At 41.4% G+C, this 27,525-nt stretch overlaps 1 protein-coding gene across 3 annotated transcripts in view; it reads left to right on the top strand.

Annotated features, from left to right (window-relative positions):
- The window catches only part of ACER3 (alkaline ceramidase 3), a 60,315-nt gene extending 40,805 nt beyond the window's left edge, over positions 1–19,510 (top strand). For 2 of the 3 annotated variants that reach the window (XM_075050217.1, XM_075050219.1), the window contains exons 7-10: positions 4,781–4,839; positions 8,146–8,247; positions 11,021–11,125; positions 12,823–13,054. In XM_075050217.1, the coding sequence (XP_074906318.1) occupies positions 4,781–4,839; positions 8,146–8,247; positions 11,021–11,125; positions 12,823–12,964 (408 nt within the window). In that variant the 3' untranslated portion in view covers positions 12,965–13,054. Of the gene's footprint in view, positions 1–4,780; positions 4,840–8,145; positions 8,248–11,020; positions 11,126–12,822; positions 13,055–13,096 lie in introns of those variants that run through there. The other variant, XM_075050218.1, reaches the window with a different exon arrangement.
- The last annotated feature ends 8,015 nt before the right edge of the window (positions 19,511–27,525 follow it).

Below are 27,525 nucleotides of genomic sequence, written 5' to 3'. Positions count from 1 at the left end.
TTTAACGACCTGTAGCAGGGAAAACAGAGTTGTGTACTGATGATATCTGTGATGAAACAAAGTTCAGAGGCGTCATTGAGCACAGAGGAGGAGATGAAGAGAACAATGGGACACCTTCAGGTCTAGGATGACAAATGATTCAAAATGGAAGAGCATGCATCAATGGGCAAATACCAAGTCGTCTTGTTCTAAACTGCACACAGATTACCAAAGGAGGGAGGGAGGGAGTTCCTGGATGTGTTCGCTGATCACAGCATAATAATATGACCAGTGAATTTTCTGCAACAGTGGTAGAAGTAAGATACAAATATTGGATTTACCAATTTAGGTGACTTTGGGTAAGAGGGAGAGAGTGAGTGTGGGAGAAAAAGATATTTCATCTGCCTCCATGAAAAAATTAATAAAATTGTTCTCCATAGGTGTTTTAAATATACAAATGCAAAGAAGGAAGTGATATCATGATGAAATGTGTATGTGGAAGTACATACGGGAGCCTGAAACTGCATGAAGAATATGTTATGTCAGGGCACAACCTGTTCAAACTTGCAGGATTTCCCCATTTTGAGGAATCTATGTGTAGGACTCGATGTCCTACAGCTCTCCAGAGCCCCTCCTGCTGCTAAGGCAACAGTTAGTTGTAGGCTTGTGGCTTAATATATTGTGCCTTTTAGTGGAACGTGTTCTTACTTTCTACATGTTCAGGTTGCCAAGCAGTCTGTTAAAAATGACCTTTCGAGGGCATGCCTTCACCACAGAGCTTTTTCTACTTGGGCATTGTCCTGCTGACGTATAAAACTAATTTGAGTGAAATTTCACTCTGTTACACAGCTTGTTTGGGAATGTCTTCCAGAAAGAAAGCACAGCTTTCGTTCTGGCTAGTACTTCTACCTGCACAGTAGCTTAGGGAATGTGGAAGGTTGTTCAGACTCTCCAAAGTTATTGAAGGGGAAGCTCAGTTTACTGCTGCAGTGTCCAAGAAGCTCTGGATTGCTGCTCTGTGCCATGCAGCAGCAGTGACTTGTGTGTTGCTTTGCCATCATGTACGTGCACCTAAACAGGACCAAACCAAGTGAATCTGAATTAGTTCATTCGGGAGCTGTCAAGGCAGCATGTAGTACTAAACAGCCATAACTATGCTGAGTTACTAAGTGTTTCAGTGTTATTGTGGGGACTGTCCTTCCTTTTTCTCTCTGCTCGGATTTCTTTTCCAGAAATCCAAGAACATGTAAAAGTCTGTTTTCTTTGTTGTAAATTGCAAATACAGTTTCCAACTTCAAGTACTTAGGCTAGCTATCTTTTGATAGCTGGTTGGTATATTAATAGATAAGCAGTGGTTGCCAAGAACCCAAAAGCTCTCAGTGCAGTTCCCAATTTGTACACTAGTATTTGAGGCTGGTAAATTGACTTTATTAACCAAGGATGGGCAGAAGGCCAGGAGCAGAGGAAACAGGGACGTGGAAATAATAGGCTGTTGCTGCTTTCTGTACTAGAAGGGTAGATGAAGAACCAGGTTTGTATGCTCCCCGCGGTGTGGAGTACCAGCCTTGCCTCCAAATTGCATAAGAAGTGAATCTATATGATTTGCGTAACTGCCTCCACATCAAAAATGCTGTCAAACACTAAGCCCTGAAATGCTCACTTCCCCTTTGTGAATTAGAAGGATGTTCTTCATATTTAGCCTTCTTATCAGGTAATCCACTGTGTATTGGTAAGACTTTGGGGTTTTCCCCATTGCAAAGATGCAGGCTTCAAAGCTGAAATACATGCAGCTTTATTTGCATCTTAAAGAGCAAAGAGGGAACTGTCTAGTGATAACAAAAGATGATGAGATTTTGTTGTTTCCTTTTCAATTGTAGTGCAAGGGTGTTCTCTGGCTTACAATTTAAAGGCTGTGAGGCAAAATAGCACACAACTTGCTTGGGTTTTCATCTGTCACTTAAGTGATGTGTTAGTTAAAGAACAACAACAAAGGGAGCTAAAGGAATTGAAAAATTTGAGTCAATTTGAATAAGGCAGATTTTTTTTTTTTTTTTAATGCTTTATCCTTCTTTGGGTGGACGGATAATACCTAACAAATTTTTGGCATGATGAAAATAGTAAATCTGTGGGTGGTAAAGAAGTAAAAGCAAGCACTGCTCCCTGAAGTATAAACTAAGTTGTGTAGCTCAGTTTATAGGCCTCTAGTAAGAAACAGCTGTAGCGAGACGTGCAGCTACAGTCTCTGCATATCACAGCAACACCTCCTCGATGCTTGCCTTCGGTGTGAAGAGGAGGATTGGAGCATGCAGAGCAGAACAGTTTGTTGTGCCAGTCTTTCACAGGCTTTTAAACACGAATGTGTTTTACTGCTGACAACCTGTTTGTGTGGGGGAGCGGAAAAGGCAAGAAATTGAAGTGTCAACTGTGGGCATATTTTTCTTCAGTCACTGCAAGGTTCTTTTTATTTTTTCCTTCCTCCCTCCATTAAGACTGTCCTCTTCTGCAAACCATTAAGCAACTCACTAGGAGATATCAAGCCAGAGGCTCTACAAAGAAAGCTTTTGCTCTTCCCTGCTTTTAGCAGCTGCTGCAAAAATCAGCATTTTTAGCCTGTGTTTTACCTGGGCTTTGGGCTGCCTATAAGACATGTTTCTCTAGGCATACTCTGACACTAACTCCTTGTACAAAGAACCCAAGAGCAAATCGGATAAAAGCAGGAAGGTGGTCACACCCCTAATGGGTAGGTTTTTCCTGTGTCTCTCTTGCAGAAGAGCATTTTAGCAATGGAAATTATAGGAGGGAGGAGATAAGCAAGGAAAAGGCATCAAACTGATTTGGGTTCCAGAGGAGCCTTTCTAGGAGTTTCTTCCTCTGTGCCATCCCTCTCTTAGAATAAATTACTGGATTTGATTAGGAAAATGCAACAGGCTGTTTTAAATGAGACTGATGAAGTAAAATGGCATTTAACTTTTAAATTTACTTTGTTATCTGGTGGGGTCTTTTTAGGCAAAACGTCAGTGATGATTAATTGTACTAGCATTCAGCACCTAGCACACCTGAGCAGTGCCCTTTCTACCTTTAGCTTGGGACTGATAAACACTTGATACTCAGGCTGTGTCTAGCAGGTTTTGTTGTTTGGGTTTTTTTCCCCAATTTATGTGCTGTAGCCCAGCAAGGGGACTGGAATTAGCTTAACAGCTTTGTATAAAGTACAAGCCAGAACCAATTAGCCTTTCAAATAGTTTTGCTTTGTTTAGCTCTACAGAGCAGAACACACAGTAGTAGTAGTTCAGTTACTGAAGTTACTTGATCTCACTCTGAATGCAAATAAAGAGCTGCTGTGCTGAATGACTTTGCATAGTCAATATTGGAGCTTACTTTTACCTGTTGTCAAACATAAGGGCTCTGTTGTCTGTCGTGTTCTGTATATATGCACTGATAATACAGTGTGTGCTACTAACCTCATCCTTAAAGCTAAAAGGAGTTTGAAACTTTGGCTTTATGGACTTTTGAAGGGTAGGTTTCACTTTGTGTTACTACAGCAATCTGTTTTATGTCTGACGACTAGGCGCATGCATACGCTTGCAGGACAGGGATAGCTGAATGTGCCGGTTACAGCAGAGTAAGAGGTAGTCCTTGCCTTGAAGACAATGTAGTCTAAAAGAAGGAAAGGTATGAGGAGGTCAGTAGAACATGGTAAGGACACTGGTTTGTAAACACACCTCTGTGAGGTTTACAAATAGGCAGCAGAGGTTTATCATTTGTCTGTTTCATGTAAAACAAGGCAGTTAGATAGGCATTAACTAAAAGCAAAATGAGAAAGGAAGGTCAGTGAACAAGGAAGCGAAAAATAGTGAGAGGCTTGTGGGCCACTGGAGAGAGGCAAAGAGCAAGGCACAACTGCTTGGAACAAACTGCCTTTTGGCAGGAGGAAAACGATGTTCAGAATAAAAAGCATGGAGAGTAATTTAATGTCTGAAACCTGTGTCTGAAAATCCACCCTGCTGCAGTGGCTTCTGCATCACTTTTCAGGCATGACTGACCACATTTCTTCACTTTAGTCTGTACCTCTTGGAGATGGTGTTATGTGGATCCTAAGCTTGTGAATAAAAAAAGGGAGAGTGATTTAAAGATCACGAGGCAGAAAATAAATGATTACTTTGACTTTTATATAAGTCAGGCGATTACATTCAAATTCATCAAGCCTACAGTGAGCCAGATTTTGCTCATGGATCTTTTCAGAGCGTGCAGCCTTCCCACTGTATAATTAGATTGAATCCCACCAATCTGTAATAGTTGGTTTTAAATGCTTCCTGGAAAGTTTCTTCCATATTGGTGCCCAGTGTGGGCATAGTGCATAGTCTATTCAGGTGTTTGCTTTCAGGAAAAAATATTAATCAAATATCAGTGAAGGAAGCATAGCTTTCAAAAATGGTTTTAGCTGATGCTTATGCAATCCTGGGCTAAAATGCACAGATACAGAAGAGATGATAGGAGTTAGTTACCGTTTTGATTTCAGGATGCTTACTGAGTGCCATCTAGTGTTTGCTTTTGAATTCAAAAAAGTGAAGCTGATTTTACACAACTGACTTTTCCTGTACTCACATAAATGGCATGGTTTATAATCATACTTCTATTTGAAACTTTTATGGAAGACCTTCTGGAGAGGAAGTTAAAGGGGATACTATTTTCCTGAGACTAAGGAATAAAAACCAACCGAGGCTTCAAAAATTTTTTACTTCTGTAGTGTTTTATAAAGTCTCTTGAATTCAACTGATTTTATCTCTGTTTTTATTTCCAGATCATGTATGGAACACTAGTTTCCATTATAGTTCTACGATCTGTTTATATAGTATTATGGTAAGTAACCGTTTAGTTCAGCATTATAAAATATAACTTAGCATTTTCATCTTTTTTTTTGGTGGGCTTAACATGAGAAATTGGCAATGGCAAAATTTCTTTAACAAGGTACATAATGCTAGCTCATATGCTCTGCTTGTTTGAAAGGGAATGGCTCATCTCCTTGCATTTTTTTGAAGGGAATAACATTAAACAAAACTGAGATCTCTACAGTTATGATCAGTGTTCACTGCCAGGCGTTCTGCTAGAGGCTTCAGCTGTTAGCCTGGGACTTCAAGGGGAGTAGAGTCTCTGTTCTTCGTATTGCTGGGTAACATGTGAAATCTATTGCCAGTGTCAAAACTCTAAGGGTGATACTTTGAGAAGGGTTAGAGTACGACTGCAGAGCTGAACTATCGGTTAATATTTTCCTTTCCTTTTCCCTGCTCAAGTATCTAAAATTCAAATGTAAAAGATAATGACACAGAAGGTTAAATGATAGTTTTCTGTACAGTTTCGACTGGATAAGGTTAGGGTTACATTATGGAAATTAAAATACAAACTATTTATAACAAACAAAAGGGTATTAGAAACATTAAGAGACTTTGAGAAGCATTAGAATCATCAGAGCACAGAGTTGCTGGGTAGAAGTGAAGAAGAAGGAATTGAATCAGTGTTGGAGTAAACACATACCTTTAGGTCTCAGGGACTCATGTGGTTGCCCCTTCCTGTCTCTCCCCTATGAATAGTTGGTGTTCTTGTGTGTTTGGGGATTGCCCCTGAAAATTACTGATTTCTGTCTACTGTCTTCATTCTAAATGTGGTTTTTGTTAAACTTTGTTTTGAGTTACGCACACATCTGTTCAGGAACACAAGGAAGAATTTAACAAAAGGTGTGAACTTAAAGTAGATTCATTGAATCATCTTCCAATTGCAGTTTCAGTTAATTTGGTTTGACTTTTCCCCAAGAAATCCCCACAAACCAAGTGTAAATGTTCATAGACTTTTATTAAGCAAGAAGAACTTAAAACTGATAGTGTATTGCTTGTGGCTTTAGAAACAAGCATCAGTTTAAAGGCACTTTTCAAACCCATGAACATGGAAATTTTAATCCTGACCTAGAGATCTTAAGTGATATTACCTTCATTCACTTCCAAGGGAAACTAAGTTGAATCAAGTTCAGGTCATTTTAATTTTGTTCTTATACAAGGATTTAGGACAGTTCTAGTCACTTAGATTGAATTTCTTTCTGTCTGTGTAGACAAACCCTTAGGCCTGCTGTCTTTGCAGTTCTGCAAATTCCACACACTTGTGCATTCTCATTATTTCTGAAGCATTTCATTGTCTTCTGTCACTATCAGTAACACTGCCATCCTTCCTCTCAGGGTATCATGCATTGTTTTCCTCCAGCAAAGCCTGTCTCTGAAGTTCCACCTACTTTTTTGCTTCAATTTCAGGAGTTTGGAGTGTATTTTCTTAATTAGCTAGATCACTTCATTGCAACATGGCCCTACAAAGACTTGCTTCACCCTTTGGTTGTATTACGCAAACTGGTTAGAAAGTTGGGACGGGGAGAGAAGTAGGTTTAAACTTCTAAATTTTAACTAAACTACTAATAATTTTAAATTAGTTCTGCTAGAGAAGCTGTGCCAACCTGAAGGTACCCTTTCTTTTCTCTAAAAGTCATCCCCACGTACACTTTCAGATTTACTTCCTCTGCATTGCTAAAACATATTCCTACCTTTCCATTGATAGTGCTAGCACTTGTCCAAGCCTGTTTCAACTTACATATTGACCCCAATTTCTGCTTATTTTGTTTCTTACTTCCTTAATACATATTAGCTTCCTATCATCCATATTTCTTAGTGTGGGGCTTGAAGTTGCTCTGAGAGTAAAAATCGCAAAGAACAGCATGTTATTCTTTCCAAGCTGCTGCCGCCTCCTATCCTCATCATCTGTTGCTGTTCCTGCCTGTTTCCCCTACACATTTCATCTCTTTCTTGGGTCTGCTTCCTTCCCAAGATTACAACTTGGCAAATGTTGTTCTCTGTACACAAAGCATGTTCCCCATTAATAAGTGATGCCAGCCTCTCTCTCATTCCTTCACAAAACACCACCATTTATTCCCTGAACAATTCTAGCTATAATTACCTAATTACCAGCATGTATAACATACCATTTAGTGCTCTTTCATGGCCTGGGCTTGCTTATGTCTCTACAGCACTGAGTTGGGAATATTACAGTGTAGTCTTCGCTGTGTACCACATGGTGCTCCATGCATTTATTAGACTAAACAAATAATAATTTTGCTAGTTTATTTTGGCAGTGCACTTGTGAACATGTACAACTTGTATCTGGTTAGCTTGCCCTGTGGAAGAAGCTCGACTTGTTGTGTTTTGCGCATTTTGGTTGCCAGTGCTCACAGCTCTGAAATGTGCACTGTGTATAACACAGTGGAGAAAAAGTACCTCAGGAATGTGTTTAACCCAGAATCTAAACTGTGCATTCATAATGTTTAAAAATAACTTGAACGGTATTTCATGGCAGCCTTTTAGGTTTGGAATTGGGTTTGCTTTTGAACTTGTCTTATTAGTGGGAAAGGAGCAAATGCTACCAACTTCCGTGTAGGAATTTTACAATTCCATGGTCCAACCTGAATGCAGATAGTGATGGTAAATTTATTAATGATGCAATTTCTTGCATCTGATTCTTCAGTGTGTTTCCCGTATCCTAAAGAAGATTTTTTTTCTCTCCCAAAATGAAATTGCCATTTTTCCATCCCCAGTAGCACTCAACAATAAAATACAACATGAAATTACTGTTTTCTAAAACTATTCATTTGGTTAGTTGTTGGTCATGGCGGTCTACATTCACAAAAGACTATAGTCATTTTGAAAGACCTTGTTTAAACAAGTCCCCTAGTATAGGGATATCATGTGTTGGAAAAGAGCCTCTTCTTTTGGGAGAGTCCTAATTTGTAGCATGGCTATTTTTTAACTGGAAGATTATACATGGGACTGAAGAATCAGTACCTTTTAGCCAACTTCAGTTTTCCCACTTACTTGTGTTAGGAGAGAGCAGTATTTAGGGGAACAATTAGAAATATAGAAGTAAAACATTTAAAAGATCAGTCTCAGAGAATCAGAATTCAGTAGAGGGGAGGAGGTAAAATACAGTACTTAAATAGGTGAGATTTGGAGTTGGTATTTTTCCCTTTGGGAGAAGAAAAATAAAACCCTGTTTATTTGTATGTAATAGTATTTATGTATGTTACAAGCTGCCTTTAAAGCATCTTGAACTAAACTTGCATTATTCCTCTCTCTCTAGGGTATACCCTTGGCTTAGAGGTCTAGGCTATACATCTTTAACTGTATTTTTAATGGGATTTTTTCTCTGGAATGTGGACAACATTTTCTGTGATAAATTGAGGTGAGTTCTTTCAATTTGTCTGGATAGCTCTTAATAGTCTTCTAGCATAAAGCTTTGTTTTTAATGCAGTGTATATTCAAGTCCATCTCATGGTATGCATGGTACGCTGCCTACAAAATATTCACGAGGGTTTTACCCAGTTTGCTCATGACTAGATTCAGCACTCAACAGGTTTTTTTAACATTTTTTTTTAATCCATGAATAGATTTATTTTTTTAAATAATTGCTATTTCTCTTTAACTTCAACTTAAATTGAGAGAAAGTAATGTCACTGAAGTTATTTTGAGGATCTGTGGCTTGCTAAAGCCTACTATTCACACTTGATTTCATCTGAATGAGTGTTTTATCCTGCTTTTTTTTTTTGCTTCTGCTCTTGCCATTTCCCAGGAAAATATCAAAACCAGTAGTTCTGCAGGTTAAAGAAATATCTATTTCAATATATCTGTCACAATAAACAACAGCTGTTTGAGCATCTTGGAAAGAACAGTAACAGTGAGTCAATACACTGTGCTTGGCTGTCATCATTAGCCTGAAGTCTTCTGGCTTAGCAGTTGTAGAGAAGGCCAGGAAAGACTTCCTCTCTGCTTAGTGTATTGCCAAATGGGGTAAAAGAGGCCTCCAGACAAAGCTTGTAGGAACCCACCATCTCGTTGTATGGCTAGATATCCTGTCCGTGCAAGAAAGAACACCAGTCCAACAGGTTGTTCTCTTAACGTGTGTTCATCTGGAACTGGGCAACTGCATTGTGGCACCTTTCTTTTGCTTAGTTGTGATGCTTGTGTTCCACTGCAAGCTGGAGAAGATGGAAAGGTTGATGCCAGCATCCAGAAAATCCATTCTTGACTATCTGATATGCTGTTATGCTGCTGAATCTGTGGTGTACACAATTGTCCTAGAAGGTTGCTTTGTCAGGGTCAGATCGTAGTGTGCTGTAAAGATGTCTAGTGTTTTCCATCTGTCCCTTTTGGCTCTGTAGTCCCTGCACTAGGCTAGGTCAACTGAAAGTTAACACCAACAGGGTTTTCTTGAAACTTTTTTAAAAAATATAGGTGTACTGAATATAATAACATGGTGCCTCATCCCTGGAAACGCTTGATGCAGATGAGATAGAAAAGTTATTTGCCAACAGAAGTGGGTGGGTATACAGTGACTTTGCAAATATTGGCATCAGGGTTGATTTTTGCAGCTGCATCAAATCACTGGTGAGATCATAACCCCCAATTCTCCAAGCCTGCTGAGCTGCTGCAGGTCCGTGGGGCTTTTGAACTTGTTCCTAGACTCAAAGATTACACCAGCTGCTGAAGCACTTTTTTCCATCCTCATTTTGTAAAGGGAAAAAAAAGTTAGCATACCTCCTGTAATACTTGTTTGGTTATGGTGCTGGAAAAAAATAAATACGCTTGTTTACTAGCTTTAATCGGATGTCTGCAGAGCCTTGAATTTGTCCAGGTGGTATGGAACCTTTGGGGAAAATATATTCCAGCTCCTTGTAATTTTTTATTCTTTAAAGATCTAACTTGTGAATCATCCACCTACCTGCTCTTTTGGGTTTTAATGTTCAAAATTGTGTTTTGGTTCAGTTTTTGTTTTTCCATATTCATTAAATCTGGAACTTATTTAAAAACAAAACAAAAACAACCACCAACCCCCCCCCCCCCAAAAAAAAAAATAAAAAAAATTCTCTATAGCACTCAAGTTCCCTGGTTGGATCCATGCACTTTTGAATTTGAACTTTGAGATTTCCTGCCATCCAAAGGCTCGGAGGCTGTGCCGGTGTGACAGTCTTTGTGTTCCACTGTGTCATTTCTGGGCTGACTAAATCAAAGCTCTGTGTTCATATTTGTGACTGAGCAGCTCTGGAAACTAAGAGGTAGCTCAGGGATTAGCATTAAGTCAGGAGGACTGAACACTGTAACATCAAGCAGTAAGAAAGAATTACAGAAGCTGCAGATTTTTCTTCCTTAACACCTGTGATCATTGTTTCCCGTTTTTTGTTTTGACTGAATGTGAAATGAAAGTCAAAAAAGGAGACAGGCAGATGCAAACATTTGCTCCACCATCAACCAAAATAGGCGTTATCTGCAGAAGCCTAGTAAGCAGGAGAAATCAGGGCAGGGTAGTTCCTTCCCTTTCTCTGTCTCCATCCCTTAGCCTCTTCCCAAGAAGCTCACACTCCATAACTGTGTAAAATACAAAGCATGTTGGCGGAGTACTTCAGACCCTCTACTTTCATTGCTTCCTTACTAAACACCCATTTTGCCCCTTTTTTAGAGTACAACAGAGAAAGGCAAGCTAAGCCTCTGTGGAGCTGGAGAGTAGGTGGTGTGATTGCCAAATGTAAAGTGTTGATGTCTGATGGATCCCATCTCCTCTCTCAGATCTTAAACTCAGCATTTCATCCTGTGGACAGTAGTTCACAGGTTTTTGGGGAGGAGAATGATAGAACTCATTTGGGACTGTGGGGTGCCATAAATATAATTCCCTGAAATTTGAGTCCGGAAGTCACTGATCACTCATTGTATGAAGAGGTGTGTGCTTTCTTCAAATGTGTAAGAAAGCCAATTTGCTAATATCTTTCTGTACTGGCAGTATAAGGTGTAACTGCTGTTTCTCACCTGCTGAAAGCCTGACTACATGAAGCCTTACTCATGAAGCACATGCCTGAGATACAGAAACAGTAATGTGTGATCCAACAGTCAAGCACTGCAATTTGAGATTACTTAGCTTGAAAAAAAAAAGCCAACAAACAGTGCATGATGTTTCTTTCTTACAGAGCACTACGAGAGAAGATGCCTCCTGTTGTGGGAGCTGTAACACAGTTTCATGCATGGTGGCATATTCTCACAGGCCTGGGCTCTTACCTTCATATCCTGCTAAGGTAGGAAATGTTTTCTAAACTGGATGTTCATAAAGCACTTAGGAGTTTTCCCAGGTTCAGATTTACTTGAAGATGTTGTATTGTCCAGAAAAGCAGGAAAATGACTTTTTACTAAACTGGTAGGAGTTTTTCTTTTCTCTTTGCAACTGGTCTAAAAACTATGTAAAATTAATTTATATTGTTTAAATAGTCATGGTTCTTCATGAAATTGTAATTCAGAAATGGGAACCCTGTAGCAGTTAAACTGCAAAACTATTTGACAGTATATTAATTTCAAAATGTAAGCTATTAATACCTTTCTGTTCTTGAGCAGCAATCTTGAAGTACTTAAAACATGTTTAATTTTAGAAGTGTAACTAATCTTTTTGATAAGCACTGTCGCTCCTGAAAACTAGCAGGCATCATGCTATAGATCAGAAGGGTGATGGCTGAAGTTGTTGGAGCAGTGCTGCTCCCAGAAGGGCAGGATATTAGTTTTAGAAGGAGACTTAAATGATAGCCTAAGGTAGCAAGTCTGCAGCCAGCAGATTTTTGTCTCTGTTTTTTGCTCTGTACCACCATCTAGTGGAGCCAGGAGCAAAAATAGAATTTAAGCTAGAATCTGAAGAATTTCTGTAGTTTGTTCATTATGTAATGAAATAATGTTTTACCACTTAACTATAAGAGAATGTCTGTTTTACAGATACATTCTATGTAGTTCAGAAAACTTGATTACTTACCAGTTTTTCTACATCTAACGTAGATTATCCTTTTTCGTCAGATGTTAAAATAGCTAGTAAAAGGAAAATGCAAGGAAAAATAAGTACATTTACAGTAGCTATTCTGAGAGCTTTTTTTTATATCTATGTGTATGTAGATATGTACATATACACTTGTATATATGGATGTGTATCTATATGTACTTGTATATGTATGTGTATATATAAAATATGTCATGGTATGTGGAAAACGGCTGCTCCGTTTTGGCTGACAGGTTGTCTGCTGCCCTAAACAGCTTGAGATACTCTTTTGATTAAAATTCCTTACAGAAAGCAAGCTGAAGCAGAGAGTTTGGAAAGCATAGGCAAGTTTTTTCCAGCACGCTGCACAGAAAAAATAATTTGGGTTTGTGTCCTCTAGCCCTTGGGGAACATGCAGGTGCCCGATTTGTCTGTCCTACCCCAATGAAGTCCATGCTTTCCCTGCAGTAGTTTCCCTAGTATTTCCTGGGCCACACAGTGGCATCACCTATGTCTGCTTAAAAAAGTGAGGTCATACACAGGAAAACATCTGCTGAAGAGAGAGGGTCTATATGAGCTACAGAATCAAGCTATGATGCTTTCCCCTGCCCCCCCCACCCTTAACATCTGCTATATTTTGTGGTACACTGATTTAATTTCATCCTTCCAAAATGACAGGCTTTAGTCTCTGTTTGATCTTTTCCACAGTGGAGAGAGAATTTACTTCTCTGGGTTTCTTTCTTTCTCCCCATAAAGGTGATAGGGTAGATTAGTTTGCTAATCATAGTCTAGCGCAGAGGGATTTACCGTAGGCTAATGTCTCCTACTTTGTGTAAATCTAGGCAGAATTGGTAGCTCTGCAATCAGAGAAACAATTCTTTTCTAGTTGGAAAATATAACTGGTATTAGTACATCATTATTATTTTATATGCTGTCTTACACATGAAATTTTAAGCATGCTTTTCTCCTTTTCCTCAGTTTATACACAAGGACACTTTTCCTGAAACACAGGCCAAAGGTGAAGGTAAGTGAGCAATATTTTGTGTCCATTAATGCGCTGCAGCATTCTGATATCTTGTGCTTTGAACTTGCAGTGGGGCTTACTGATTATGCCTGTTAGGGTACTGTCTTTGATTTCTACTTACATCCCAAGAAGTGCAGTTGAAATGATGGTTAACGGTGTTTGGTTTCTGTTCCAAGAGACATAAAGTTCCAGGAAATCTTTCCCCTTTTCCTATTTTTCTTTTAACAGTTTGTTTTTGGAATATGGCCTGTTCTTCTTGTGGAGCCGCCCAAGAAACTTTGACTGTGAGACCTAGGCAGTCACATGCGATCACCTAGTCTGGCTGAATAAAGTGATTCAACAGTTACTATGGCTGAAGTGTCAAAATTACGGATCAATTCAAGTACCATTGCTATAAAAGGACTTCTCTGTGTTACTAGGTCAGCCAGCCAGAACAGAGCAAAGAGCTGGCACGCTACGGAAATAATGTTTAGTACAGCTTTATTCTAAGTTGTTAAAACAAAGATTAAGACACCATATTTTTATGTATATATTGTATAGCTGATGATACTGAGCTAATATTTCGTGCTGGTCACAGAAAACTAACCATTTTTGAAGTGGATTGCATACGTTTTTCATTCAGTTGTTGTTCTTTCTGTCATTTAAACTAATGTTAGTAACTGAATGACAAAAACAGGCCATTGATGGCCAAGCTAAGCATTTGTGTGGCCTGAAGTGAACTGAATGCTTAACCTGAACTACTTTAATCTTGCACTTTTATACAATTAATGAAGTATGTAAAGATTGATTTAGGGCTTTATTCTATCTTGCTTTTTCACAGCCTCCTTTGCAATTTATATTTTAAGCGAAACGGTTGGGATACCTGTGCCATTTAGTTCATTTTGTACCAAGCTTCCATTTTCTCTTAGTCCAACTGAGGTACATCGTGGAGGATGTTCCAGGGTGTGACCGGCAGAAGACACTTAAGATGGTGAAGCATTATAGGGGTTCTGGTTTGTGTGTGGAAACTGAATTCCTAATTTGTTTGACCAGTGATCTATCAAGAGACTGCAGGGTGACTGTATAAACACAAGAAACACTTTTTTATTTTTTATAATTATTATTTACATGTCTCCCTTTTCTATCCCTACTTTTTACTCCCCATGTCCCATTCATACTATAGATTGACAAACACCTTAGATGTGTGCTAGTTCAGCTTTGAATTCATCTCTTTCCCTTATTTTACAAGTCTTAAATATTGGTCTGACTTTCAGAAGCATCTTATTATTCAGAAATACTGAAGAAAGAGTAAAGAACAAGATTGATGTTGAGGATACCCCAAAATATAATGGGCAGCACTTTGATTGCTTGCTCTTAATCTGTCCATCACATGGTTAGTCTGTGGAAAGTTGACCACCTTTTTAAAACCAAACTTTGGGGATTAACGGGGGAGACAAACCCTCTGGTTTCTGCAATTTTTGTCTACCCAGCTGATGAAAGTTAATAAGTGAGCATATAGAAAACTTTGAACTAAGACAGTTTTACAAAATATACCTCATATTGGAGGCTGTGGTTTTGACTCTTCAGATCTTGGGGCAACTAACGGAGTCTGTCTCTGGGCCTCCTAGCTGCCACGCTATGCAATTTTTGTCTGCTTTTGATGCTCTGAGGGATTTATCCTTCTTGCTGTGAAGGAAAAAAGGGAAATGCTCAGACTAATTGGAAATCCCATTCTGTACTGATTTAAAATGTGCCCACAGCAGCAAGGCACAGTAACATAGCTATAAAGCTGTCTCCCAGATCACAAAGTCCTGGCTGTTGCACAATCAGCGCTGACTAAAATGGTCTCCTCCCTTTAATGTCTTTTTTCCTGTTTGCAGCTTAGCTGCATCTTCCGTGAAATCTGTCCATCAGTAGCACTCCTACAAATTGGCAAATCTCCAAATAAAATCATAGCTTTTGTTATGTGACTGACCCTGGACTCTTGGGATCAAATAGACCCAAACTTGGGGCTAGAAAAAGATACTTAACCTTTTCTGACTTCAGTGAGGTTTAAGCATGTCCTGATAGCAGTGCATTTCAACCTGTAAAACACTATAAAGACTCCTGAACGATAACTTTAGAACAAATTTGTTGTCAGTAGGCTCCAGTTCCATAGACAAGCTCAGCATCTGTATTGGGATATGAGTGACCTTCAGACTGAAAGAGGTTGGAATAACTGGCACAGAGGTAGGAAAATGCTTTCTTGGATCAAATGTCTTCAATTATCCAGAAGGCATATTTTTTGTGAAGAGATTTGAGAACTGTTTTAAAAATGTAGCTTAAAAATAAGTGCCTGCCTATTCACCTCCAGGCTCTTTTAAACATCCTTCTGCACACTGTATCTGATTTTCTTATTTAGTATGTTTACATGTTTTCATAAGTTAGGGAAAGAGTCCCATAATAGGAGCAGCGCAGCAACAAGACATGTCAACAGTCACTTGTGATATCTGCTAGGTATGGTATTATTTTTAAGAAAATGAACAAAACTTTTATTTTAGTGGCCTTAGTTTTGTTACTGGAGGATCTGGGGGCTCTGTTTGGTTTCCCTGTAATTGCAGGAACCAGAGTGTGCTGAAAAGCCACTTTCTTATTGATAAGACATCTCTACAATGGTATATTTTAAAGACACTTGTTGATCCTCCTACACGTTTTCAACTAGGAAGTGTATGGTTTTTTTCAGATCTTGTTGAATTAAATTGTGAGGATTTTAAGAAAAGGTTGGAAAAGCTCTTGTTTTAATTTTATGCTGCTGTTAGCTTTTCGTTCACATACCATTTGTCACTGATGTTTTCATCTTTAAAAAAATTACGCAGATTGTCTTATTCCTTCATTCCAAATGACCAAAAACATTCTACCACCCTTCCAGTAGCCTTTCTTTCAGGTTATGTTAGACCCTGAAGAATGTAATTTACTTGTGTATCCTTCTGAGCATAAATAATCTAAAATTATGGGTGCTTTGGTTTCACTGCCTTACTGATCTTGTGAGTGATATTGAAAATGGCAAGCCAGTTTTAACTGCATGTCACTGAAATTCAGACTGCTTTTTCTAGTGCCTGGAAAGACATACATCCTTACTCCTGTAATGTGTTAAATGTCTGTTAAATTGTTTTTTATTTATATCACTTGTATGACATGCTGATCTTTTTCTACAAACATTAGAGCAGCATATCCTAAACTTTTCTTGCACTACATCTTATAAGGTGGGTCGTCTTTGATCCTATTTTTTGAGTAGGATTCAGACAGCAGCTACTTTAAAGGGAATTAGGGAAGTAGTAGGTGTTGTTTAATATGAATCCTACAGGACGTATTGGACAGACTTGATAGCAATGAACTCTTATTCTTTAATATCCGTGAAGAACCAGGAAATCTGCCACCTTACGACCATCGGCTTGGCACAGATCCACAGCAAGCAGTTCTGCAGATGGTGAGCTGAAAAATTCTTCTTGGAATTAAAAGAAAAACCTCAGAATTACTCTCCCAATACAGATCAACACCATACCTTATGCTGGGAATCTAGATTCTCTGGATACAGCTCAAGACATGCATTATCCAGAACTGGAGATAAGACATGATAAACAGAAATCTGCCATCAGGATGAAACTCACCTGTGTTTTGAAGGCAGTGCTGTTAGCTAGCAGTATTAGTCATCTCCGGACTTTATTTTAATGCTTTTTCTTTAGCACAAGGACGATGTGCTACGTGCGAGGGTTTAGAAGACTACCCTATAGTCAGAATTGGAATATGCAGTCTATCACTTGCCAATCTACCTCTGTCATGTATTGTACAATACCTGTGCCCTTAATTATATCTGCCTGAACGTGCAGACGTTAGAGCAGCCTGACTTAGACCATGCAGCCCCTGAGGTTGGCAACAGTATTGTATTGATCCGCGGCTGACTGTTCACTCTCCGTAAACATCCTGACTTGTTCAGTGTCTGTCACTTTCAGGTTGTGCTCAGTCTGCTGTTCATCTGCATGCAGAAGTCCGGCTGCTTTAGAAAGAGATACGAGTAGGAGGACTTTAATTCAGACAGGTGAAGTGAAACCTTTTTGGCAGTTAAGTTATATTTAAAGCTAAGATGCAAACAGTGTAACTTGTTTTACGTGGTTTTGGAAGAGATGTGATGGAAAATACTGTTTTATAATTAGTTTTAATTCTCTTTTAATCTAATATTGCGCTGTCTTGTTTGGCTGAAGGGAAATTGTATGATTTGAAATGCAGTTCATTCTTTTGGCTGTAGTGCATTTGCTTCCAACAGCTGGTTTCGAACAGCTGAATGAGTTTTTCAGCTAACCCCTCCATGTGAAACTCTTAGCAACAGAAAATCCTCCCAGTATCACAAGTGTTTCTCGCAGTCACTACCACCTTTTTTAGTCTGCATTCAAGAATTTCGGTAATACCATTCTTTTTTTTTTTTTTAAACCTGTTTCTCTCTGGATATATTTTTAGCATTTGATAGCAGGTGGTGAAACAATTCAATATAACACTTCTCAGTGGAAGATGAGCTCTAACGAAGCAGCACTGCTGTTTTCTTCAGTAGACCTCAGAATCCAGGAACACACTTTAACTTTGGTGGAACGTGTGCCCCATAATTTAAAATAACATATTCAGGTAAAACAGTTGGTTTACTTTAAAGAAACCCCATCTGCACTTTAAGTAGGCGGTGGGAGGCTTTAACTGCAAAGTACTGTTTAACTGTGAGACTTTAGTATGAAGCGGGATAAATGATGAAGTCTTTATTACCCATGAGAAGCAAAAGCCAGAAGGAGATTAAGAAATCTTACATGAAAAGAGAGTAACAAAAGATTAAGCACAGAATCCCATAGTATTAGGTCAACCACCTTCCTGATAACTGCACTTTAGATACTTATGTAACAAGTTTGAATGTTTTGCTATTTATACATTTAACTTTCCATGCTGACTCTCCACTCTTCATAGAAGTGATGTAGCCTCTGTTACATTCGGTTCATTGTAGATTATTCAGCTGTTTGTTTATGAGGATGGAACGTGACATGGATTGTTTTGTACATGAATGAACACGTTTCTTACCCATCTGGAACATCCTCTGCCAGTTTTGTTTGAGACTCTGTAATGTAACTACAGAGAATACACTGTATAACTATTAAGACTGGTTTTGGGTTTCATTGTTCAGTTTCTCGCTTGCGACTGCCTATGGCTGCCAAGTGCCTGATCTCTTTGTCGCAAGTCTTTTCTGAGAGCTGAGGCTGTTTTCTCCTGGGGTCCATAAGACGGGGTCCTCGGTAGGTGGGAAGACGGTTTGGTTTTTGTTAAAAATACTCCTACTGCAGGAGTCACAGCACTCTTTTTAGTTGTTTTCCAGAAACGTAGTTATCCAGTGCGTGGCTGCCTCTGCTTGGCTCAGATTTGAGCCTGACTACCCCATGTCCCTGATGCTGTTGCATCTTTTCAGATTTTGAAAGCTCGTTGAGGGATTTATCCCCACAGCTGTTTATTTTAGTGTGTGTAGTTCAGTGACGGGCAGTGTGAGGGCGCAGCAGGCAAGCAAGCACTTTATGCAGAGCCCCATTACTGGAGCTCCCAGCCAGATGCTCCAAACAGGACCGGGGATATGGGGATTCATATGTACAATTTTGGGGCAGGGTTGATGCCTGAACCTCTTTACTTCAGAACTTTCCCTTTTGACTTGTTGAAAGTGTTTAGATTTGATTAAGCATGTAATTGCACATTTAAGAAGAACCAAGTTCAGAATCCAGCTAATGCAAGACCCTAAACCAGTGCCTGCAAATTTTTTTTTGCACATATTTCACACAAGTTGAATCTGCCTAATGTTTAGAGCAGATTGTTGAGATTTTAAAAATGCAAAGATAAAGGGTCTTTTGATTATTTGTCCACAGGAATAGCTGTAAGCACAATCTCAGATTCATCCTTCTTTCCCCAAAGCTCTGGAACATATATGTTTCTCCAAAGCCAATGTCGAATAGAGTGGGCTTTCACACATGATCATAGCAAATCATGTACCAAAATGTTTTCTAAATTAAAGCCTTGGCCAGTTGCTGTGGAAGAATTTTGGTTGTGTATGCTGTTGCTCCCTGGATTTTGAAAGAGAGACTTTCAAGCAGCATAAGCAGTAGTTACTCTTAGACTGAACAGGAACTGATTTTTCCTTTTGATCTTCCAAACTGATGTTGACTATTGAACTCATCTTAATGCACTGATGATGTTTACTGTCTTAGCAAATAACATCTGTCCACTTGTAATGGACATGAAATACCCCGCGTGTTACATGACCAAACTTTCTAACGTTGACACTATTAGTTCTAACGTGTGGGGGTTTTTTTTCCTGAAATTCAGTATATTGTTGCAGATAGATAACAACACTGTGACAGGTGAATAGCAGTTGACTTGTAAAACACGGCTGCATTGAGCAATGTTTATTGACAGTTTTGATATACTAAACTGATTCTTCATACCAAACCAGCTGGTAACTAACATTAGGCTTATATGTATGAGCATATCTTGTTCTGCAAGCACAGTAGTTTTGAAATATTTAATGTATTTCATTTGTTATTCATGCTGCAGTCAAGCACTAATTTCTGTCTTTATAGTTCAAATTATTAAAGAATTTTAAATACAACTTTTCCTAGGTGTTTCTTGGCTTTTGTGTTGCACAGGGCTGGCTGGTTCATCTTGACGCTATTCAGTAGATGGGTGGTTCTACGTCTTGGCTGGTGGGTGCACAAGTAGAGCAGCAGGATTTGTATGACCCACAGTGATGGGGAAGATGCCTGCCTGCAGCTACGACACTCTGAGTGCCCATGGTAGTAGCACAAAGCTTGGTCGTCATGGCTTCTTGCCTGCAGCCATCCAGCAAACAGAAACAGATGTAATAACGTTCATTTTGAACTCCCGTGCAAGGCTGTGGGGTTTCCCCATCTTTACTGCCTTGTGCTGGGGCTCTTTGAGCACTGGACCTTGCTCGGAGGTGTAGTGCTGACTGCAAATAGTGCAGGATCTTCTCACCTACAAAGGCCTTCCCCAGTGGACACCAGTTAGAAGGGAATTCAGGTGCTTGACATGGGTGGGAGAGGGAAAGGCAGGAGTCAGGTGAACATGCCATCAGCTTGGAGCGTGCAGTTTGCACATCCTTTGCCTCACCCTTTTCCGTTTCTTTCAGTGAGAGAGGAGGATAATCACTGCAGGGCAGAACCTCTCCAGGCAGAAATCATGGACCAGCAGGCACTTAGCCAGCAAGTCTCATCATACCCCAGCAGCCAGGGTCGGGTAGTGACCACTAGGTATTTCACCCACTTCTGGCAGCTCTCCCAGGTCCTACTCAGAGACACCATTTTCTCCTGCTCGTGACTGTTACAGGGACAACATTGAGCTAAATATTCAGGGGACAAAACATGGGGCGGGAAACCTCACAGCCAGTGGTGTAAGTGTCTGGGGGAACCACCGCCACCTCCTCTCGTTGCTTGCTCGGTGGTGCTGAACACAGAGGCACATCTGAACTCCACAGACAAGCATTGCCTGAATGCTGGGCTGGGTGAAATCCAGCTTTGCATTTTGAGCTTGCGGCTAGCCTAAAACTGAGTAATACTTTGAAATTTCCCTGGGGATAAAAACATTGTGGTTCTGTCAAAGACCTCCTCCCAACCAGAAAATTCAATTTTGAGCTTGACAATTCCCTTTCAAGACTGCCAATTTACTTGCAGCTTTATTAATTTCCCATTCCCTCTTCCCCCCCCCCCCCCCCCCCATGCTCCCCTGGTTTTTTCTTTATTCAGCCTGCTCAAAGGCTTAAACTGAAGCTATATGTTTGCAACACTTTAACCCCAGTGACTAACCAGAGACCTGGCTGTGCTCGGTGCTGTACCCACAATGGAGACAGTTGCTGACAGTTTGGCAGAGGAGCTGGCAATCCAGCCTGGACCTTTGGTGCTACTTGCATGGGGATGGTGGAGATAAGGGAGTCACTAATGGAGCTATGATGGATCTGTCTCCTCTGGGGGTCAGTGGGTGACTCCTTTTTGCTGTGAATGTACCTTAAGCAGACCAACTGATCTTGGTTTAGCTCTTACCCAGAGGGACCAAGCATTCAACATGCTTCTGTTGAACATGCTTATGTTATCTCCTGGCCTTATGGAAAACAAGACTTGAACTGGCCGGAGGTGAGATCAGCGATTTGGCACTACCCAGGAGAGCTCTGTGTCCTCAGAGAACATCTTCAAGGCCATCTGCCTGAAGATGCCTCCCCAATAAGAAGTCTCTGCCTCCCCAAACAGCCACTTCTCCAACAGCTAAGACAGGGCAAACTTGGGTTCCTGAAGGGGTAGGTCCAACAGCAGACTGGCATTCAGCAGGGCTCCTCTGATGCGTCCCCATGGGGACAGGACAGACAGACAACTCCACCATGGTTGTGCTGGCTTGGGAGGGAGGATCAACAAAGGCAGGACAAGGACGAATATCTGGATTCAGCCTCAGTCACCTGAGTGCCCGAGAGGGGATAATGTGGTGAGACCTGGAACTCAAGGAGGTCCCCTGCACCCTGAGCAGGAACAGAGCTGGGATGATGTTCTCATTCACCTTGTGCATACGAGGGACCCTGTGTTTGCGAACACGGGACTAATGTTGTGTGGAGCACCACGTGTGATGGATAAAACATCCCAACCTACAAGCAGAAGCTGCACAGACTTACTTTAGACCTGTTTTGCAATGAACATAGTTAGTTCGGCATCCTGGCTTCTAAATTCCTTACTGAAGTGAGACACCCAGCTTGGAGCTATCTCACCTCGCTCACATGCAACACCCAAGGGTCTTGGTGCATGACACTTTCCAGCTGCTATGGCAATCTAAATAGCCACTGAAAAACATCCAACCTCATTAATCTCCTTCACTGGGTCTGACTTTGTAATTTGCATGCAAGAGGCACATGCCGGCTTAATGAAATTAGCAGTAATTAATGGCACTGACACGCACGTAGAGCCAGCACAGGGATCAGCCGGAGCTTGGTGTGTGGAGCTCTGTGGACCGCGCGCCCACAGCACCCAGCGATGCCTTGAGACATCGAGGGCTCTGACTCGGTGATTTCTCATTGCTGAGATCAGGTAGGTGAATGCTAATGAATAGCAGCTCGCATGAGCCCACAGAAATTGAATTAATTGAGTTACTCTGCTGATGTAAACTGATGTCAAAACCCTAATATTTATAGGCTGGCCATGTATCAGAGCTGCAGTGATTTATGTGGATACCTAACCTTAGCACTGCGTTTTCCTCATAACTGGCATGTCAACTCACTGCTGAACAGGGGAATAGAGTAAATTTGTTAAAATATTGCAGTATTGTAGAAGCCTGGGGACAAGTCCAACTACTTCTCAGGTAAGAGAAGTGATGAACAGGACAGCCAAATCCACTCTGCACCCAGGCAAATCTGTCCAGGCACTTGTGAGTCATTACTTAACAGGGTTTTCGTTTGGAGCCCTCCAAGGGTTTGGGCGGGGTTTGGGTGTTTTTTTTCTTCTATTTGTTTTTTTTCTTTAATCTTCTTGTTTTTAACATCCCACCCTGGCTGGAATGAAAACAAGATTAAGTGCTAGTTACAAGATGAAAACCAGCAACAAACCTGTAAGCAACAGCATCAAAGCAGAGCTGTTACAGAAGGGGTATTTTTATGCAGGTTATCTGAAAAGCAAACAAACTCCAGCTGTGTTTTCTTGCTGCTGGCATTAATTGAAGCAGGAGGGCTGATTAACATTGAGGACTTGTTTCTGCTGAAGATCTCTGGGCCACATCCCCCTGTATTTGACAGTTCACTATCAATTTGCTTTGCAGCCGATGTGCTCACCTGTGCCCCTCCAGAGCAGTTGCGGCTCTTCAGTAATGCCCAGGACATCTGATACTTGGTGGGTTTGTCAATATGCTCACATCACGTGGTGTTCATGTTCAGGATGGAGTAAAAGACCTTTTTCCTATACCATGATCCATGTTACATCCCAGCAGACCCCTTCCTCTCCAGTAAGCATCACGGGGCACATCAGCAGCCCCATGTCAGGTTTGTACAACCATCACAGCAGCAACCCTAGCCCAAAACTGATGATGAGGTCTTGGCCTGGATCAGGCTTTGGGGGAAATCAATATTTAAACACCACTCGGGACATATCGTTTTAAAGACAGAACCCCAAGTCAACATAAAAAACTGGCCATTTTTGCCTTAAGTAGATTCAACAGTGGTAGACAGAGTGCTGGAGGCAATTACCTCCAGCAAGGGTGGTGATGAGTATCTGGAGCAGAAACATCCTCAGGTGGGAAGGCTGGAGGTGGAGGAGAATATCCTTTTAGAGCCTCCGATTTCAAATGAAACCCTGGTGTTTTCCTGCCTGAATCCACGCCCAGCTTGGCTGTTTCTGCTCAGAGAGCTATATTTTAATTATATATAGATATAAAAATACAGTCTGGTAATCTCAGAGATGGCTCCTGCAGCTTGAATTCAGAAGTCAGCAAATTAGGGAGAGCAGGAGTCTCCAGTGTTATTCATTAAGGTGTGACAGTAGCTGTAAGTCTCATACATTGGTCCCAGAAAGAAACATATATCTTTATGAGCTGTTGAGGTATGGTCCATGTCAATGTGAAGAGTAAAACCCTACTGCACTTGCATTAAAGGCCTCGTTTGTTTTTTTTTTTTTTCTTGGCTTGACTAATGAGAAGTAGCCCACCCGGTTCTTCAATGTGATTTTTGCAATCACTTGCGCTGACCCAGATTAGGAGGCTGTGGGATTTCTCCTGGCAGACCCTGGTGTGACAACATCAATCTGTGGGTACGACTGGAGTAACACCTCCTGGATTCAGGTGCTGGAGGAGGGGACGATGCCCCGTGTCCCTGGCTGTTTCACTGAGTAACTCCCCCCCCGAAATAAAAACTGGCACACAGCGATGCTGTGGCAGCAGAAGCCGTACCCAAAAAAGCACAGGGCTGCTTGTGCCTGGGGGTCACCCTGTTTCCCCTTGCTCATGGGGGGCAAGGTAAGCCAATTAGGGCCAGCACGATGCTTCATCCCCCCCCCGCACCCCCCTCAGCTGCCATGCCCTAGCACAACGCAGCCTTTCCAAGATGATTTTTTGAAACCTCTAGGAACAGGGATGCTACAGCCTCCCCTGTCTGCCTGCTCCAAAGCTAGACTTGGGAAGTTTTCCCTAATAGCTCAGTTAGATGCAAGCTTTGTCCCTCGTTTGGGCTTTTCTCGATGTAAGAAGCTGAATGTAAAGGGGATTTCCATCTTCCTTTTTTTTGTCTAAACTATCGATGTCACTGAACTGGATTTTTTTTTTTTTTTCTCTCCTGTCTTCAGAGTTGAAATAGAAACTCTTCAGTTCTGAAACCCTTTTTCCTTTGTGTCTTTTTGGCATCAAAGCCCTTATTTTGGCAAAGACATATAGCAATGAAAAGACATTTCACTGGCTGTATACATCGTTAGACTTATTAAAATACCATGTACAAAGAGGAAACAATCTGGATGCTTTGTGCTATATGACCACTGCTGGGTCTTGTTTTTTCTTTCTTTTTTTCCCCCCTAAAACACAGGGATGCCTATGTGAGACAGTACCATCCCCCTGGGAGCCCTCTGAGCAAGACCAAAGACTCCCAAAGGATGCAGCACCCGGGTCAGGCATCCCAAGCCCATCATCCCACTGGCCCCACGCAGGAGCAAATACCTCCTTCCACAGCCCAGACCAGCTGAGGTCCACTGAAAGCACCACGGCAAGTCCCAGGACTCGATTTAGGCTGCAAACACCCGCCCAGGTGAAACAAGAGGCTCCGCTGAGAATTTAAGGCAAAGCTTATCATTTTGTCTTTGCTTTTCCTTACCAAATGCTTTGCACAATGCACTTGTTTGCTAATTAATACAGTCCTTTCTTTGCAGCTGGCAAGTAAGTGAGATTACTTGAGTCATTAAGAGATAAGGAGGACCTCAGATTGTAAGAAGGACTGTATAATTATCTAGCTGGCTGCTGTCCCCTATTACTAGCCTGGGATATTAATTATTTTCCTGCTGATTCAGAGGGAAGATAGCCAAGCCGTGAATCAGCCCTGCTGCTTCTTGCAACACCTGTCTTTTCCCTAGATCTCCTCTCCAAATCCCAGCCAGGTCTGGCAGTGCTTCGTTAATGAGATCAGGCGTAATTACAGCACGAGCTGGTAGGGTTGCAGAGTCGGGAGAGAATTGGAGTAACTGCTTTTCTTTCCACATTGCAAAGCAGAAAATGCTAACTGTCAGATGTATATGTTTTTCTCTGAAAGATGGATTAACAATTGCTTTTTTACAGAATCGGAGGGTACCTGGTTCCTTCTCCATTGCTTTTCCCACAGACTGCACAACGGCAGCTCCTTTAAAAAAAACACCAAGAATCTGAAACACGAAAAAGCCCAAATTCGCGACTTGTGTACACTGCCCAGCAGCCAAGACGTGCATCCTTGTGTGAGTGAAAGTAGATACGACACAGACTTAATGAGCAACAGGTTCTTGGCAGCACCACAGGTCTCAGAAACTGTATTGTTACTCATTTTCTTGACTAATGCAGTTGTGTTGTGCAAAAGAGGGGGGAAAGCTATCTGGAAGGCTAAGTAAATGAGGTTTTGAGAAAAAACCAGCCAACTTAGCAGGGTTTGCTGAAGCTTAGGTGGGCCTTGGGCATATCGTACTTTTGGGGTTGGTGGAGAAGCCTTTCCAGGAACTGCCTGAAGATTTAGGGGGCCTCAACACCATGTATGCAATGCCTGAGCCTGCACTGGCTTCACAGAGCATTTAAAATTAGTGTCACGTTCTCCTTAAGATTTCTGACTGAGACATCCCTGTTCTCTAAAACTTTGAAAAAGAGTTTTAGAGATGCCATTGGTATCGTTGTCATCTGTGTTACTGGTGCGAGGGGAGTATCTGCACACCACAGATGATAACTAGCAGTCTCATCAGCAGTGCTAGATAATCGCTGCTTTTCCCAGTATATGATAAAAAGGTGTATCCAGAGCTTTTAAAATGATGGTTCAGTCTGTTTCATAAACTGGCAGCAATGAAAAACTACGGGTGTCAAAGATCTCTTTGAAAAAAGTACATTTGGGAACATCTCCTTCTCCTACCCACTCATTTTGGCTACAGTACAGTATTTTCCCCTAAAATATAAAACTTGCAGAGGAAGGGGCAGAAGCCAATCGCTAGACACTGCAAGAGAAGAGGATGATTTCTGAGCACGCATTGAGGGGCTGTACGCAAGTCAAGGCTCTTGTGGACTCCCAAACACAGCAGCTGAATTACGGTTCAGGGGTCAGGCAGGGATGCTGAGCAGTGCCTTGCTGCCGGGGTTTACGCAAAGAATTACATTGCTGTTGTTTTTTCTGACACCCTCGGCTCCACCTTTCCAGCCAGTCTGTACTGCAGCAAATAAATCTTGATTGCGCTAATGGTTTTATGCTTGCCTAGTGTTTAAAGCTAAGCCCGGATGAAGCTGATGTAGAGGTGACCTCTCTAATTAATGCTCAGGCAACTTCCCCGAGCTCTGTAATCGGAGACGGTCCGGGAGCAGAAGTTGGAGTTGGCTTCCTCACCAACTACAGGAGTCAGCACAAGTGCTGGAGTTGCTGCACGCTGATGTTGGGGTCAAGGTGAGGCTGATAAGCAATATGTAAAAGCAAATACTCTAGAGGCCTCCAGGACATGCCCTAGAGATGTTCCTTGCAGAAGGAGAGTAGGTTGTAGAGTGAAAATACCTGCCTTGGAAACAGTGGGGAAATTCCCAGATGACAGGTTCTCATGGGGTGAGAGTGATGGAAACATGGGTGCATGGTTCCTGGTGCAGGGGGGTGAAGGGACTGTTGGGACGCGAGGCCACCACAGCAAATTATCCTCAGCCCCTTTGAAACCTCCTTTTTCTTGAAATGCCGTGGACGTGAGTGGCCAACCCACAGGTCCTGGTGGGTGTTGGAAGTAGCTCAGTCAGACATATATTGCACAAAATGAGTAAATCCCTGGGGAAATTTGTCCTTTAGGATCCAATGACTACTCATCTTACTGTCTTGTCTTGTAGGGAATCGTCTGAGTAATCTTTGTCATCTTCTTCTGGGAGCTTTGCTCTATGTATGCGGTAGCAAGGACTTGGTCAAGGGTGTTCCCATGAGGTCCACCATTTGCCTGCTTGTCCTCCCCAGAGTTAGCCACTCCAAAAGCCAAGGAGGGCAGTCCAAAAGTGACATCTGAGGATCACCTTCTGGAAGGACAAAGTCTCTTCTGACATAGGAACCAGGCAGTGCTTTGATGTATCTACACATTACAAATCGGCAGTATTGTTAGGCAGCTGGGAAACAAGGAGAAACTCGAAACGCAGCAGAGTTTTCTAAGATTTACTTAGGAAACACAAATCCTGCCTTTCTGTGAGTCCTTCAGAAACAAGCTACCGGTTCGCACAGCGAGCGTGACTGGAAGGAGAGGGAACCTGTTATCCAGGAAAACTCAGTCTCAGTTACACCAGTGTAAGTCCAACATCATTCCACTAATTCCAGCATTGATTTAGGCTTGTTAAGTGCGGATCAGAAGTTGTCCTGATATCACAGGCAGCTGCTTATCTGCAAGAAGAGTTGTGTGGAAGAGCCTTCACGTGCAGCTCTGCCT

Source organism: Buteo buteo, chromosome 18, assembly GCF_964188355.1.
Source record: "Buteo buteo chromosome 18, bButBut1.hap1.1, whole genome shotgun sequence".
NCBI classification, from domain to species: Eukaryota; Metazoa; Chordata; class Aves; order Accipitriformes; family Accipitridae; genus Buteo; species Buteo buteo.
Note: the sequence above shows the minus strand (reverse complement) of the source record. Positions and strands in the feature narration are given on the sequence as shown.